This window comes from Syzygium oleosum, unplaced genomic scaffold (genome assembly GCF_021117445.2).
Source record: "Syzygium oleosum isolate NSW1041296 unplaced genomic scaffold, Sole_v2.1 Sole_v2.14, whole genome shotgun sequence".
In the NCBI taxonomy this organism is placed as follows: Eukaryota; Viridiplantae; Streptophyta; class Magnoliopsida; order Myrtales; family Myrtaceae; genus Syzygium; species Syzygium oleosum.
This window is the reverse complement of record NW_026607498.1, coordinates 2,398,460-2,414,690: the sequence shown is the minus strand read 5'-3', so window position 1 is coordinate 2,414,690 and position 16,231 is coordinate 2,398,460. Positions and strand designations below refer to the sequence as shown.

General features: G+C 40.1%; 4 protein-coding genes across 4 annotated transcripts in view; 2 read left to right on the top strand and 2 right to left on the bottom strand.

Moving 5' to 3' along the window:
• The window catches only part of LOC115684451 (putative casein kinase II subunit beta-4), a 100,551-nt gene that overhangs the window by 72,286 nt on the left and 12,034 nt on the right, over positions 1 to 16,231 (top strand). The window lies entirely within an intron of this gene.
• On the bottom strand, positions 1,455 to 2,317 carry LOC115665422 (uncharacterized). Its single transcript, XM_030587311.2, has one exon. It carries the CDS (start codon positions 2,158 to 2,160, stop codon positions 1,654 to 1,656), a length of 507 nt encoding a protein of 168 aa, XP_030443171.2. The 5' UTR covers positions 2,161 to 2,317; the 3' UTR covers positions 1,455 to 1,653.
• Positions 2,406 to 16,231, bottom strand: part of LOC115684447 (uncharacterized) — a 39,673-nt gene continuing 25,847 nt past the window's right edge. Inside the window, exons 2-3 of the mRNA XM_056317697.1 lie at positions 2,516 to 5,109; positions 2,406 to 2,421 (exon numbers count right to left, since the gene is read on the bottom strand). Of these exons, the coding sequence (XP_056173672.1) occupies positions 2,406 to 2,421; positions 2,516 to 4,980 (2,481 nt within the window). The 5' untranslated portion in view covers positions 4,981 to 5,109. The remainder of the gene's footprint in view (positions 2,422 to 2,515; positions 5,110 to 16,231) is intronic.
• On the top strand, positions 8,975 to 12,236 carry LOC115666691 (TMV resistance protein N-like). Its single transcript, XM_056317969.1, has 4 exons — positions 8,975 to 9,486; positions 10,449 to 10,933; positions 11,169 to 12,071; positions 12,157 to 12,236. Exons 1-3 carry the CDS (start codon positions 9,217 to 9,219, stop codon positions 12,049 to 12,051), a joined length of 1,638 nt encoding a protein of 545 aa, XP_056173944.1. The 5' UTR covers positions 8,975 to 9,216; the 3' UTR covers positions 12,052 to 12,071; positions 12,157 to 12,236.

The window sequence follows — 16,231 nt, the reverse complement described above, 5'->3', positions numbered from 1 at the left end:
GAGGTAGTGACATTAGACCACCAAGTAATGAAGAAGAGCTCAAGAAGTGGAAAGTGAAAGCACACGAGGCCTTGCAGGATTGAGACAACATTTCACAGAGGTCGAAGACCTTCATGGAGAAATCATAGAGATGGATCCTGGAGATCCTATCACAACAAAAGAAGGACGAGGATCGTTGCTCACAATCTAAAACCCGAAAATAATGGTGTTATTACAGCTTCTGCATTGCTTATGGGTCATGATCATTGCTCACTTCTCTGCAACCGTCGGCATTGACTTGAGGAGCTCCGAATGGCCTGCGACACAGCCGACGTGCAACGGCATGTGCCCGGCTCCTCGGAGAGCCGTCTCCTCTAGGATGAGTGTATTGCTTCTGATCAAGTCATTCAGTTCATCCACATTGGGCCTCTGAGCTGCTTCTAACAATCTTGGGTCCGTTTGAGGGGGACGTATCTGCCCTGCTAATTACAACTAACAATGACTAATGTGCACAATAAAGTGCAGGTCCTCCTCTAAGCATAAGTCGTGGTTTTATATGTTGGAAATCGCTTGATCATGGGAACTTAAGAATTACAACACCTATGCTTAGTTTCTTCTTCGGATCAGTCAAGGATCATTTGATTCTATCTCTAGTATTCTTCACACCATAACATGCCAATAACTAGAATGAAGAACAGAGAATATCCATCCAAAATTAAACCATTGATCTCCATTAAAAGACATGCTAAAGCCCCAAACCATAGAGTACGGTCCCACGGAAAGATAATTCCTAATTCCAATTGATATTGTACACCGAGTCGGTAGATAATAATTTCCTGTTCTAAAACCCAAAAAAGGCGTCCTTTCGCCTCGAGCATTCCCCAAAGTTCTTTTATTTAGTTATTTCTTACGATAGGTTTCATATTCATGCGTATATAAGTCTTCTATTATTATTATTATTATATGATATATGAGACCAAATCAAAAGATTACTCTGAAATTGGGTTATTCTAGAATTAGATCTCAACCTTCTCAGGAAGTTACTCTTCTGTTATCGGCCTAAAGCTACCTGTGAAATGCAGTAATCATCTTTCAATTTCATTTGAATTTTTATCGGCACCATTCGATTCGATCCGACCAACTTTGCACGTCCTGCGCTTTTGTTTCAATTCCATGTTCACTGCTTGTCTCATATCCATCCCCATTAGTTTAGCGAGTGCTCACAGGTACTAACATTAATTCTCCCACCTGTTCTCACAGAAATTCTCAACCTCATAAAGATATTCTGTTGTTGGACCATTCATCTGAAGAATTAAGGACCAAATGAGTTCTTAGAAAAAACTCGTGCAACCTCTTCTCAGAATCTCGATTGCTGTCCGTGAAGTCACAAATGTGCTATAAACTCAGGACACATTTTAATAGGAAAATACGATACAGTAAATCGCACAAAACAATCAACTTCAGAGTATCAAGGACATTAACTGAGGAAACAGATTATAAGGAAAATACGATATGGTGAATCCCTCGGGGACATTACACAATCAACTGCAGAGAATTAAGGACAGGAAATCAATATCTGACCTTGTCAAACAAACTCCATCCAATACTGCTAAAGGCTTGCATTTCTTAGCTCAACCTTAAGGAAAGAGATATACCATCATTAACAACGACGAATTAGGCCTTTAGACGGTATATATCCCCTAGGAGGTTAAACCGAGAAAGCCTTTCCAAGCAAAAATCTAAAGCTAGCGCCAACCGCCTCTGTATCAATAGAATAAGAATTGGTGTCGTTAGCGTCAGCACGCTCAACAATTCCCCCTTTTTCAGACCAAACGCTTTGTCCAGAAACGTGAAAAGTAGGTAACACGTGAAGCAATAGTAAGTGTGAACCATTGCGGTCACGGAGAGTAACAGTGGCAGCCTGACAGGGAGATCTCTGGTGAGGCAAATGATCATCTGAATTGACAGCAAGAGTCCAAATGTGTTGCCACTCATGAAGGCGATGTACGCGATGGCCCTGCCAAGAGGACCGGTCATCCAAGATTCATAGGATGCGAGGAAGCCTTTCGTAAAACCGCTGTCGACTTTTGCTGCAAAGCTTGGAGGCTGAAGCACAGCTTGGTAGGTCGCGCTTGCGATGAGTGTGGCGACAACCAGCAGGGCGTTGCGTTTGTCGCCCATTGACTCTTTCTCTTTGTTCAAATTTTTCAATGGGGAACACGATAATGTTTGAGGAGCATTTGTGACTGGTTCCACATCTGACTGATCTTCCTCCGAGAGTAGTCTTGTAGCAGGTGAGTTTGATCTTCCTCTTCCGTGTTTGGCTACAGCTTCTGTGTCATTAACATCGACTGATTGGGTCCTTAGACTGTACATATCCCCTAGGAGGTTAAACCAAGAAAGCTTTTCTAACCAAAACTCTAAAGCTAGTGCCAACCGCCTCTGTGCCAGTAGCAGAAGAATTGACGTCGTTATCGGCAGCACGGTCAACAATTCCACGTTTATTAGACCAAAAGCTTTGTCCAGTAACGCGTACGGCAGATAATAAGTGAAGCAATAGTAAGTTTGAAACAGTGCGGTCACAGAGAGTAACAGCGGCAGCCTGACGGGGAGATCTCTGGTGAGACAAATGATCATCTGGATCGACAGCAAGAGTCCAAATGTGTTGCCACTTATGAAGCCAAAGTATGCAACGTCTCTGCCAAGAGGATGAGTCACCCAAGATGGATAATATGCAAGGAAGCCTTTCATTGAATAATCATCGACTTTTATCCTAAAGCTTGGATGCTGAAGCACGGATTGGTAGGTTGAGTTTGCGATGAGTGTAGCGACAGCTAGCAGGGTGTTGCGTGTATCACCTATCGACTCTTTTTCTTTGTTCAAAATTTTCAAATTTGCAGCTGTTTCCCAATCTGATTGATCTTCCTCCGATACTTGTCTTGAAGTGAGTGAATTGGTTCTTCTTCTTCCGCGTTTGGCTCCAGCTGATGTGTTAATTTCTCTAATCTCTCTACCATTAACAATGGCAGATAGGGTCTGAAGACTGTACATATCCCCAAGGAGGTTAAAACGAGAAAGCCTTTCCAAGCAGGAATCTAAAGCTAGAGCCAACCACCTCTGTGCAAGTAGAAGAAGAAGTGATATCGTTACCGGAAGTACGCTCAACAATTTCACGTTTTTCAGACCAAACTCTTTGTCCAGTATCGTGAATGGCAGGAAATACGTGAAGCAATAGTAAGTTTGAACCATTGCAGTTACGGAGAGTAACAGCGGCAGCCTAATAGGGAGATCTCTGGTGAGGCAAATGATCATCTGGACCGACACCAAGAGTCCGAAAGTGTTGCCACTCATGAAGGCGATGTACGCTAAGTCCCTGCCAATAGGACCAGTCATCCAAGATTCATAGGATGCGAGGAAGACTTTCGTGGAACTACTGTTGACTTTTGTTATAAAGCTTGGAGGCTGATACATGGCTTGGTAGGTCGTGCTCGCGATGAGCGCGGCGACAACCAGCAGGGCGTTGCGTATGTCGCACATTGACTCTTTTTCTTTGCTCAAATTTTTCGAAGCAAGCAAGTTTGATCTTCCTCTTCCATGATCGGCTCCAGCTTCTCTATCGTTAACAAATTGGGTCCTCAGACTGTACATATTCCCTGGGAGGTTAAACCAAGAAAGCCTTTCCAACCAAAAATCTAAAGCTAGCGCCAACCACCTCTGCGCCAGTAGAAGAAGTATTGACATCGTTATTGGCAGCACGGTCAACAATTCCACGTTTATCAGACCAAACGGTTTGTCCAGTAACGTGAACGGCAGGTAATACGTGAAGCAATAGTAAGTTTGAACCAGTGCAGTCACGGAGAGTAACAGCGGCAGCCTGACGGGTAGATCTCTGGTGAGGCAAATGATCATCTGGATCGACAGCAAGAGTCCAAATGTGTTGCCGCTTATGAAGCCAATGTACACTAAGTCCCTGCCAAGAGGACTAGTCACCCAAGATGCATAGTAATGGAGGAAGCCTTTCGTTGATTTATCATCAACTTTTATTTTAAAGCTTGGAGGCTGAAGCGCGGCTTGGTAGGTTGCGCTCGCAATGAGCGCGGCGACGACTAGTAGGGCATTGCGTATGTCTGCTATCGACTCTCTTTCTTTGTTCAAAATTTTCGAATTTGCAACTGGTTCCTCATCTGATTGATCTTCCTCCGAGACTAGTCTTGAAGTGGGTGAGTTGGTTCTTCTTCTTCTGGGTTCCGCTCCAGGTGGTGCGTTAATTTCTCCAATATCACTAATTTTAACCACGACGGATTGGGTCCTTAGACTGTACATATCCCCTAGGAGGTTAAACCAAGAAAGCCTTTCCAAGCAAAAATCTAAAGCTAGCGCCAACGGCCTTTGCGCCAGCAGAAGAAGAACTGACATCGTTACCGGCAGCATGCTCAACAATTCCACGTTTTTCAGACCAAACGCTTTGTCCTGTAACGTGAATGGCAGGTAATACGTGAAGCAATAGTAAGTTTGAACCATTGCGGTCACAGAGAGTAACAGCGGCAACCTGACGGGGAGATCTCTGGTGAGGCAAACAATCATCTGGACCGCCACTAAGAATCCGAATGTGTTGCTGCTCACGAAGATGACGTACGCAGAGTCCCTGCCAAGAGGACCGGCTATCATAGATGTGTAGTATGCATGGAAGCTTTTTTCGGACTCAACTTTTTTAATAAAGCTTGGAAGTTGAATCACGGCTTGGTAGGTGGTGCTAGCAATGAGCGCAGCGACGACCAGGAGGGCGTTGCGTGTGTCGCCCATTGGCTCTCTTTCTCTTTTGAAATTCTTTGATGGCAAACGTGATGATGATTGAGGAGCATTCGTTGCTCGTTCCCCATCTGATTGATGACTGTTAGCTCCCTGGATATCGTCGTCCTCCACCGAGAATAGTGGCGAAGCGGGCGTGTTTGATCGTCCTCTTCTGTGTATGTCTCCAGTTCGTGCGTGAATTTCTCTCATCTCTCTGTCTCCTGCTCCCCTTTGTGAGAGAACTGAGGCATCTGGAGGCGTCAAGCCACTTCGTTCGAGGCGCACACATCTACGACCTCGTAATCCATAGCATGCCAACGAAGCATGAAGTCAACCCACCTGCAATTTTTTTCCATCTTTGTTTTGTTCTCATAGAGTTACAGATACTTAGATAATACAGAAAATGATTTTGGCATATTGTGGGGATGCCAAATTCCTAGGAAGAATATTGCATATTCTAGTGATACCAATCTAACACCCTCGCTAAAATGATGCGCCAAGAAAAGTGCGATAAAAGAAGGGAACCTGCGGCGAGATGCCAGACGGTATTGCCTTTTGTTGTCCTTCTGACCGATCACCCGCTCATTCTTGTGCTGTGCTCCACCAACACAGCGACCGCGCCAAACCAGTTGCCCTTCACGGCGAGCTGAGGCGCCGTCTCCTCTCGGGCGGTCGTCATCTCTTCGACGCGGACTCAGGCGAAGCGGAGAGCAGCACCTTCAAGACATGGAGGTCCCCGTTCACGACGGCATAATGCAAGGGGACTCTCCTCTCCCTTCCCTTCACAAAGCATAGGCACTCAAAGAGCTCCCTCGCTGTAATGACCGAGAAAGAGATAGAGGGGGAGTCAAGTCGGGAGGGGATAGAGGGAAGAAAAAAGAGGGAAAAGAGAAGGAAAAAACAAGGAGAGAGAGAGGGAAGTAGAGCGAAAGAGAGGGAGAAGAAAACAAGGTGGAGAAAAGAGGAGGAGAAAAGGAGAGAAAGAGAGAGAGAGAGAGAGAGAGTCTTCTTAGGACACCTTAGGACTAAGAAATCTATTAAATTATTGATCCAAGTTATAGAGTTTCCTTGATATTTTTCTGAACTACAATTTTTCTTAAAGCTCATTGGTGGAGTCTTGGGGTAATTAAGTATAGTGAGATAAATTGTCGACCATGCGATTTGAAGCAAAAATGAATCTTGCTAGCGTGACGGTGCCGTTAGATTGAGTTCTTGATGGCGCTATGTTGACCACAATCTTCATTTCAAGAAGAACTGGCTACTGGAAATTTATAGGTTGTTTTATTCTTGATATAGTTGTGCAAATTAACAATGGATCGTCACGTAGATAGAAGAACCTAGAATATCTTAAATGAATAATATTAGATAAATGAATGTTTTTAAATCTAGGAAAGGTACGAAATTTGGGCGTTAAATAGATTTAAGTGTAATCAAGTCCCCCGATCAAAATCTCTGATTTGTGGAGGTCAAACGACCTCCCGCGTTTTACTTGGCTTGTGACTTGCCTCGAATAGGCTTGTGGTGGCTCTTTAAGTAAAAACATATTTTCATAATTAACCTAGAAACCATGTTGCGTTTGGTGGGGTTTAGGAGAACCAAGTCAATTATGAGCGCCACCTCGTAAGAGGAATCATATGTGCTTACTTGGCAATCCGTCAACCACCTCGAGGCAAAAAATTACCTTATGTTTCATCTCGGAAGGGTTGCAACAATCCATACAAGAGAGAAACCTCACACATCTATGGTGCACAATTACAAACCTTGATACCAAGAGGGAAGAAGCCATAAAGTCCAAATATGTTGGAAACAAATAAGTCATGTTTTGAACAAACAGTTTTAAGTCGTTGATGTTAATTTTATTGTAACCTTGAAGTAACAAAAACACAATCTGTAATATTTTAAAAATTCTATAATTTTTGTAAATTTCTGCGATTCTTTTTTAAATTTTGTGAATTTTTTATTCAGTATAGTGTTTCCTTATTGCATTGAATGAAACCGCTTGAACAAATTAAACAATTAAATTATTGATAATTTAGCGACTAATAACATATATCTTTAGCTTTGTTAATTGACATATATATACACACACACGTACATGTACACATACTATATTCTACGATTTTTTTTAAAATTTTAAGCTATTCAATTCATTGTGAATTCATGTTAAGCAAATTTGAAATTAGCAAGAAAGGCAACATAAGCTATAAAAATTATATATTTTAAGTGAGATAACTTCTTTTATCTCTTAATTAGTAATTTCATTCAGTATTTCACTTAATGCAGTAAGCTATAATTTAAATTATACTGAATTTAAGATAACAATACATTAGAAGTTGCATATCAAGCGGCTTGTTTTCTTAAGTTTTCATTGTGATGGGAAAGTCTTTTTCAACTTTATTGTGATGTGAATGAATCGATGCGCTCATTGAGCAAGTCACTGGTTACCTAACACGTGTCGATTACTTAAATGTACTTATGAAGTGAATCGACTAACGCGTCTATTAAAAAAAATTATTGGGTTTTTTTTTTTGCTAAAATGCTAAAATATTGGTCGTGTAACACATTTTCGTGCACTGTCTTTGTTTGTTTTCTCGAGGTCTAAGAAGTCAAAGCTTGGAAATTGGAGAAGGCCAAAGGTTTGCTTGTGCACTTCTTTCTTTAGTGGGGTAGTAGGGCCCCGGAAGATCTAGCTTGGCTTTAATATTCAAAGTGAGACATAACTTCTTTCTTCATATTTTTATTTCTTTCTTTTTCTTTTTTTCTTGGTAATTTTGCTTAAGGTTGAAACCAAAAGTGAGTTTGCTTTATTATATGGATCCACCAATCAAACACGGTTCGTCATAGAAATCTCAACTCACTTTCTTTCACATGGCACAATGTCATTTTTAATGGAAGAATTACCCAAAAAGTCATAAATCTATTGCAATTGTGCCAATTAATCCTAAACCTTTTGTATTTATGCCAATTCAGTCTATCCGATCAATTTTGGCTGGCCAGCGCCGACGTGACACGACCGGCACTGACGTTGACAATTTTTAATAAATATTTTAATATTTTTTAATTTTTTAATTATATTTTTCTTTTCTCTTTTTTTTCCTTCTTCCTCTAGCCAGCGAGGTGGACCTCACCGTCGCTAGGAAATATTTGTTATTGAACATTACTTTAGTATGGCTATCAATTTTCATTTGGAGATGCTTTTCAATATTTGTTATCGAACCAATTTCCTTCTATGCTATTTTCCTACTAATTGTTTAAAATATTAATAATCTCTAATTAAAAGAAAGGCCCGCTGGGAAATTTGAGGAGCCAAAACGAATAACATAGTGGATGGGGACATGCTGATTGAGGAACAAACCCTAACAATTTGCTTTCAAAATATTTAACAATATTTTATGATTTTTTCATAGGATTATCTTTTATGTACACAACTAGTGATCAGTTGTGTGTTTTCAAACCCCAACGTAATGATTTCTCGAGACTTTGGGGTGAGGTTTTTATCAATAAAAGCTGGACAGACATTTTCTGGTTGCGAATATGATGAGATATATATTTAATTATTACATCATCTTTGTTTATTACTACCACTTTCATATCCCTTTTGCTCATTTTTCTTTTTCTAGAGCTGTTATAATTACTTGGTTTAATTTAATATTTCTTTTTCCTCTTCACATTTCATCAAAATAATCCATCAGCTTTCATTTTCATCAGGTAATTACCCTCATTTTTGTTTGCTGCCACTTCTAAATCATTAAATAAGTCTTTTCTTTTGCTTTGTCGCAAAAAAAAATTCGAATATAATCAAGTCACCCCCAAAAGATAAAAAAAAGAGAGAAAAGAATGACATGTGAATTTACACGTCAATATAAGCTATAATTTGAAGATCACTCACATGTGAATTTACACATCAATATAAGCTATATTCTCATTGACCTGCAAGTCGTTCTCTTCTTGGCATTATCTGGTGAATGGTCGGTCATTCCATTCGCCGCTCCTAGTCCAAAGGGGCCTTTCCTCTTCACTTCTAGGATTCTTCCTCTACGCGCGCTTATTCGCTGCCTTCCAGGCATTACGGGGTTACCCTGTTGGACCAGTACATTGGTATCGTGTCGAGAAGCAAGGACAAAAAAGAAAGAAATGAAGGCAATAGCTCGTCAACGCGTCAACCTACGAAATAATTTGGAGGTTTCGCTGTAGAAAAGAGTCCAGATGCGGAGGTCTCACAAAGTGAAAAAGTCAAGACTGAAAGGGCAAGTTCGAAGAAAGCTCGTTCATTACTATTCAATTTCGTCTCTTTAGACTAGAACGACAGAATTGGTAGTGACACTCCGTGTTTTCATGAATCAGTACCTCGTGGCGACATTAGTCGTGTATATAATGTAATGTATATTGTCGTCTAATGTTTATAGACCTCCTGTGCCCCTGTGAGAGAAAGCGCGAGAGCAAACGATGGCTTGCAGGGATGCGGCTTGGTTTGCAATAACAGTGGTTGTTGTGATGCTGTCTCTCACAGTGCCTCCGACTTGGTCGATGGCGCTTCTATGTCTTCTCGGAATGCTTGCTTCTGCAGTTGATAAAGCTGTAAGCATGATGAGACCAGGACCGCGTCTTCCAATATCTGCTTCGGCTCCTGCAGTTGATGCTCCGGCTCCTGCAGCTGTTGCAGTTGCTCTTGCTCCGGCAGCTGTTGCTGCTAGAAGAAATATGAGAAGCAAGCCGGTTAGTTTTCACTGCCTATTTGGGATTTGTATTGTTGCTTCATACTTCTTTTACATTAATATGGTGGAATCGGTCCTCTGCTTGCAGTTCGACCCAACAAATGCTAAAATTTATCTACAATTTTACAAATCTTCTTTGACATGAATGATTGAACCACTGAATTTTGAAAATAGGAGATCCTATCCAAACTCTAAGCACTATTGATATTGGCGAGGGCTAGCCTTGCCAGATCTAGCGAGGTTGACTCTCGCCCAGGCCATGGCGGCCTAGTGAGGTTAGCCCTCACCGGCCCTTGCCCAACTTGCCCGGCGTTGCCTGGGCCAAGGTGACGCCTGGCAAGGGTTGCCGTGCCTGGGCGAGAGTCGGCCTCGCCAAATCTGGCGAAGCTAGCCCTTGCTGGCCATCGGCAAAAAGAAAAGGGGAAAAAATGAAAAAAATCAGAAATATTTTCAAAATTGTTTAAAAATGTCAACATCAGCATCGATCAGGCCACGTAGGACGGCCGATGTCCACATCAACAATTTCCGCCAAAATTGGCCGGATGAACTTAATTGGTAAAATGTGAAAAGGTTTATGACTCAATTGATAAAATTGAAAGGTTTATAACCGAATTAGCAAAAGTTCAATAGGTTTAGGACTTTTTGGACAATTTTCCCATTAATATTGTACGTTGAGCCTGTTTATTACTTTTTCTTTTTCTTAATTTTAAAATAATATTTAAATTAACTGTGAATTCATGCATCAACATTTGAGTGTTATGAATGTTTTGAGTATTTTGGATTATTTAAAAAAGTCAAAATGTGCAATTTGCAAGACTCAGGAGCAGTTCACTTACTGTTTATGGTTCGCCTCCATCAGAACCACAAAACTATGTTTTTTTCTTCTTCTTTTGTTTGGCTAGAAGCATAAGACCAAGTCTTATGCTTCCCATGTGAAGCGATTCAGTTTCCTTAACTTGACAGGGATCATCTTCAACCTCATCGTTGTCATCTGGATTCAAGTATGACGTATACTTGAATTTTAGACATCTAGATACTCACGACGGAATCACGGTTCACCTTTACACACAATTGGTAGAAGCCGGGATCAGGGTCTTCAATGATAGATATGACCTCACCCCCGGAAAAGAGATTGGGCTGGAGCTAAGAGAGGCGCTCGTGCGGTCGAGGATCTCGATAGCCATCCTCTCCAAAAATTATGCTTTCAGTGAATTTTGCCTCAATGAGCTGGTACAAATGTGGGAGTGCAGAAAAACAAATGGACAGATTATTTTCCCGATTTTCTATGATGTTAGTCCCATGGATGTAAGGCACCAGGCTGGGGATTTTGGAAAGCCCTTTGCTCTACATCATATAGACAGAGTCGACTCAAATACCATCGACACATGGAGGGAGGTTCTTCGACAGATCGGGCGATTAAGGGGATTTAGCCCGAGGGACCTAAATGGGTGGGTATTGCTTTTACTTCTGGTTTCCTTGTTCTTTCCTAGATAAATGGGAGAAAAAAAAAGTGTAAAATGATGTGAAAATGAACCCAAACCTTCTTTAATAAATATGCATGTAATCATATCGATAATGATTTAATTTTTGTCGGTCCATTCTCCACTTTCATTTCTGTCTACTTTCAAATATTTTCGGTGACTTTCTCGTCATCCTCGTGCTTCGTCACTTGACGTTTTGCAGGCACGAGGGCGAGCTCGTAAAAAGAGTTGTTGCACATGTGGCGCAACTGTTGAAGAGGGATGACCAAGTTGTGACCGACAAACTAGTTGGAATCGATCGTCATGTTCAAGGGATGATGAGAAAGCTTGGTGTTGCCTACAGTGAGGGACAAGCGGTCGAAGTACGAGGGGAAGAGGTACGCGTCGTCGGAATATGGGGTGCACCGGGTGTCGGAAAAACTACACTTGCAAAGGTTGTCTTTAACAAGATGCGTAAGTTGTTTGATGCAAGTTGCTTCCTTGAAGATATTAGTTTGGAAGGAGTCCCGTTTTCACGACGACTATTAATTGCCGACCTTCAAAAACAAAAGCCTGCACCACTTGAATGTTCCCGTGAAGGGATTGAAGAAATAGCAAGTCTATGTCGTAATGTGAAGGTTCTTATTGTGCTTGACGATGTGGATGAGGATGAACAGATTAGAGCATTAGCTGGGAAGCTTACTTGGTTTGGTCCAGGAAGTAGAATCATTGTGACAACAGACAAAAGAAATGTTTTAAATGCTTTTGATATTGGAGCATTTGATCGTGGGACAGTTAAAGATTACAAGGTTGAACCAATGAGTGATGACCACGCTCTACAACTCTTTCGTAAGCATGCTTTTGAAGGGGATGCTCCCGAAGGTGTCTCTGAGTATGATTCCTTGTGCAAAGACATTGTCAAAGCTATTGGAGGGCTTCCTTCGGCTATTGTGGATCATGCTTCGTCTTTACGCCGCAATATGAATATGGACATATGGAAGAGTACCTTGGACTTATTGCAAAAGCACCCAAAAGATAGGCCAGCTGCCTCTCAAGTCAGTCATGCAGGAGGATCAGAGCATAGCGTGATCCAACGGGTTCAATGAAGAGGAAGAAGCCCTGCACTTTTGGACTTCGAATGCATTGCACAAATCTTGATGCTATGCAAGGCTGGAGGTTCGAATTTTAAGTTTTCGTGTGTTTTGAATTTCCTATGTCTTTAATGCGTCTAATTTCCAATCTCAATGTTTTTTAAATTTCCCGTAACTTTAATGTTTCCTAGTTAGCACTATATATATATATATATATCTGTGGCACATTCTCCTTAGTAAGAATTTAGATTTGAATTTGCTAATATATGGAATTTTTTTCGCAAGTGAAGTGAGTGAATCCTTCAATTCGGTTCTTTATCTAATTCTTTGTTGGCGAACCTTATAAGTTCTTTATCCTGGATGGCGAAAAACTCCTTTATGCTTTAGTGGTGGACTCCATCTATTCCTAAGTTACTTTCCGTCAAACACTTTCAGCTTCTTCTTAGTCTCACCATGCATCGGAATATTTTATGGAAAAAAGGATATCATAATCAATAGATTTTCAAAAATTACTGAGGACAGTAAAAATATCGTAAAGCTGAGGCAATTGCTCGAGAATCATTCTCGGAAGTCATGAGGCGTATAGGAGGCACTTCTCATTTGGTAGATTCTCTCTTTTGTTCCCTTGGTCACATCTTTGTTCCCCTCCTCCGTTACCATCATATGCATGTTACTAGGTTAAAAAGACACTAATAATGCTATAACTTTAAATAATCACTTAAATGTGATAACTTTTGAAAAAACGTTCGCTTGACAATTTCTATTTCTTGAAAATCAATTGTGGTATTATTTAATATTAATTGTCTTGCATGACTTGCAAAAAATAAAATTGCACGTCAATGAGACGTTGATTTTGAAATTTGCAATTGAGGGCATGATCAAGAGAAGCGGCCCACAATCGTCTCGGCAATTTTTTGAATCGGTCCCCACAACCACATCAAGTAGAATAACAATTACTGATTTTGTAGGTGGTTGAACAAAATACAACATTTACCTTTCAAAACACAATAAATCATTCACCTTTTCCCTGTTATAATATTTCTCGCTTGTCTTCCAAGCCTTAATTTTTTCCCTTCAAACTGTTGTTTTTTTTTTTTCACCTTCAATGTTTGTGTGGAGAGAGAGTAATATAACCAATTAATCACCTATCCTCCAATAATTCTTCTATGCTTCGTCATTTAGAATGTTTTTTTTTTTAAAGTTATAATACTTAAGCGATCACTTGAGAAGTTATGGACACCAAAGTGAGGATCGTGTGAAAGTTATTGCACAATTAGTGTTCTTTTCCCCGTCTAATTATATGTGTTGTAACCAATTGTGGATTAATCCACAGGTGAGGGAAAATAAACTTCAAAAGTTGGGGGAAAGAACACAAAAGCAAAACTCTTTGCCAACTCGGCAATGTTACTTCCTAAAGAACAAAAATGACTGGAATTATTACAAAATTACTCGTGTTATGATTAGCTCACAAGCCTCTATATCCATTGGCTCTGCATATATTAGTAGTGAAAAACCCGCGCTCTTACACGGAACTAGATGGTGCTTACTTTCATAATTTCGTTATGGAATGTTTACAATAGCTTGATCATTGACACATCTAAAACGGCAAAATAAGATGTTGTAATCACAAAAAATAATAATAATAATTATTATTATTATCCAGTGATAATCCTGTCAACCTTTTCGATCTGACCTTATCAAAACCGTTCCGGTTCAAAGTAATATGAAATAGATAATAAACAAAAAAAGAAATGTATTTCAAATAACTATTATATTTTTACCGTGTTCTCATTTGGCAGCATCAAGAACCAGGTTCTGCTTTTTTCGGCTTGCCATAGTTTCCGAAACTTCGGGATACAGCTGCATCAGATAATGAACTCCACACCTACAGATTCCGAACCATATAGGAGGCATAAGCATAAACCACGAATGGAAATTTGCAAGAAGGAGCAATTTTGAATGAGAAAGTGGCCAAGGTTTCCACTTACTTCAAAGTCTCCGCTATGAACCTCCAATAGCAAGTAAAATGCGACTATTTTCCAAGAAGGCAACAGAGAAGACAGCACCCGCAAACAGTGACAAAGCTCGGTATTCCGATTATCTGCAACTACAACAGTAAATAGTTGCAGTAGAAAATTAATCATGCAAAACAAAGGAATATTCATGTGAGTCGGACTTTTATAACAGCTAATTCCTAGCCCGCGTTGTTGGTGTAATCTATTGAGTGATGCAACGGAATTAATTATTCAATAAAAAGTCCTTCCATGATAACTTTTACAATTCCACAAAAAGAAAAAAAAATTCCATCTATAACATAAGGATGTTGGGCTTAATTTGCGGATACTAACCACTGGGGTTTGCTCCAATGGCTACTCTTCTTACTTGAAAATGGGGAGGTGGATAGTTCGATTGCTCACATTCTCAAGGGGGCTAGGGGCTGGGACGTTTAGTTTCAAATGTGGGTTTAGATTCCCACGCTCTGCGAAGAGGTATGACAAAAGTCTGAAAGTGAATTGAGAGTTAAAGTAGGACAGATCAAAAAAATTTTTGCGGATACTATAATTACAAAAAAAAACCTTTTGACTTCTTTAATGTAGAAAACCAAAAAAAAAAAAAGAAATGTAGAAAACCGAGTGCTCATAGTCAAGGAACGAAACTTTCTATGTGAATTAGGTGCATGGTACATATTTGATTATTTACACCGTCAAATGTCACAAAAGTTAGATCCTTTAATATGATTTTGAATCTATGGTACATGATTAATGAGGTTAGCTCGTCTATTTAATAAAAATGTAATTGACGGTAACCTAATTTCATTATTATCTGTGAAAATAATTCATCATCATTCGATGTTGAAACAATTGTATCTACCCAAATAATTAAAAAAAGTCGTTGATCACCTCAATGTTATTTAAGGGAGGGGAATTTTTTTTGACTTTTAGTGAAAATTTGAACTTCTTTGTATTTTTTGACTTTATTATAATGTAGATCACCTAATACATTTATAGAAAAGTCAACGATTACCTCACGCGTTTTTCATGTAGTGTCTCTTTTGTTTTTCTCTTCGTTCCCTCCACCATAACTATGCGGCTAATACTTGCTTGAGCAAGATGTATGAAACCTGATTGGAAGGTAAGCGACATTAGACCACAAGCTAGTGAAAAAGAGCTCAAGAAGTGGAAAGCGAAAGCACACAAGGCCATGTGAGATCGAAACAACATTTCGCAGAGGTGGAGGATCTTAATGGAGAGATCATGGATATGGATCCTGTGAGATCCTATCACAACAAGAAGGGCGAGGATCGTTGATCACGATCTAAGACCTGAATATAATGGTGTTATCACAGCTTTGGCATCGCCCATGTCACGATCATTGCTCGCTTCTCCGCCAACCTTCGACGTTCATATGGCTTGCGACACAGCCAACGTGCGATAGTGGGTACCTGGCTCCTTGGAGAGCCGTCTCCTCTAGGATGAGTGAGTGGATTGCTTCTGATCAAGTCATTCAGTTCGTCGACATAGTGCCTCTGAGCTGCTTCTAACAATCTTGGGTCCGTTTCGAGTGAACATATCTGACCTGCTAATTAGAACTAATACTGACGAATGTGCACAATATAGTGCAGGCCCTCCGCCAAGCGCGAATTGTGGTTTTATTTGTTGGAAATTGCTTGATCATGGGAACTTTAAAATTACAACACATAAGCTTAATCTGTTCTTGGGATTAGTCACGGATCTTTTGATTTTATCTCTAATATTCTTCACCCCATAACATGCCAATAACTAGAAGGAAGAAATTATCTACCTAGTAACTTTTGGTGAATTTTGGTGGATGCATATCCACTTCTTTGGATGATGATGTAGATCCTAGTTACAAATTCATTCATGAAGAGGGTGTGTGAAAGAATGGCTACAAGCTACTGTCCCCAGAGTCGGTCAGCAAATCGTGTACGTATTTGATTCTGTTAAAATATATCTCGAGTTTGAGCTCGTGAACGAAATGCGACACGAAATAAAATTATATGAAGTGCGGCTTATATGTTTTCGAATAATCAACCGTGTCTCAATTAAGAAAGTCCATATTTGGACTTGGATTGTTGCTGACTCGGAGAAGTCCGAATTTGGGTCAGAAAAGTAAGAAAAGGAAATTCAAGTTTATTATATCCTAATTGAAGTCGGTCCAAGGAAAATCAAAAGGG

Bases quoted from the DNA above. Each gene is read 5' to 3' on its own strand.
- LOC115665422 (XM_030587311.2), bottom strand. From the start codon at position 2,160: ATGGGCGACAAACGCAACGCCCTGCTGGTTGTCGCCACACTCATCGCA.
- LOC115666691 (XM_056317969.1), top strand. From the start codon at position 9,217: ATGGCTTGCAGGGATGCGGCTTGGTTTGCAATAACAGTGGTTGTTGTG. The intron at 9,487-10,448 runs GTTAGTTTTCAC...TTAACTTGACAG, and splicing joins GAAATATGAGAAGCAAGCCG to GGATCATCTTCAACCTCATC. The intron at 10,934-11,168 runs GTGGGTATTGCT...GACGTTTTGCAG, and splicing joins AGCCCGAGGGACCTAAATGG to GCACGAGGGCGAGCTCGTAA.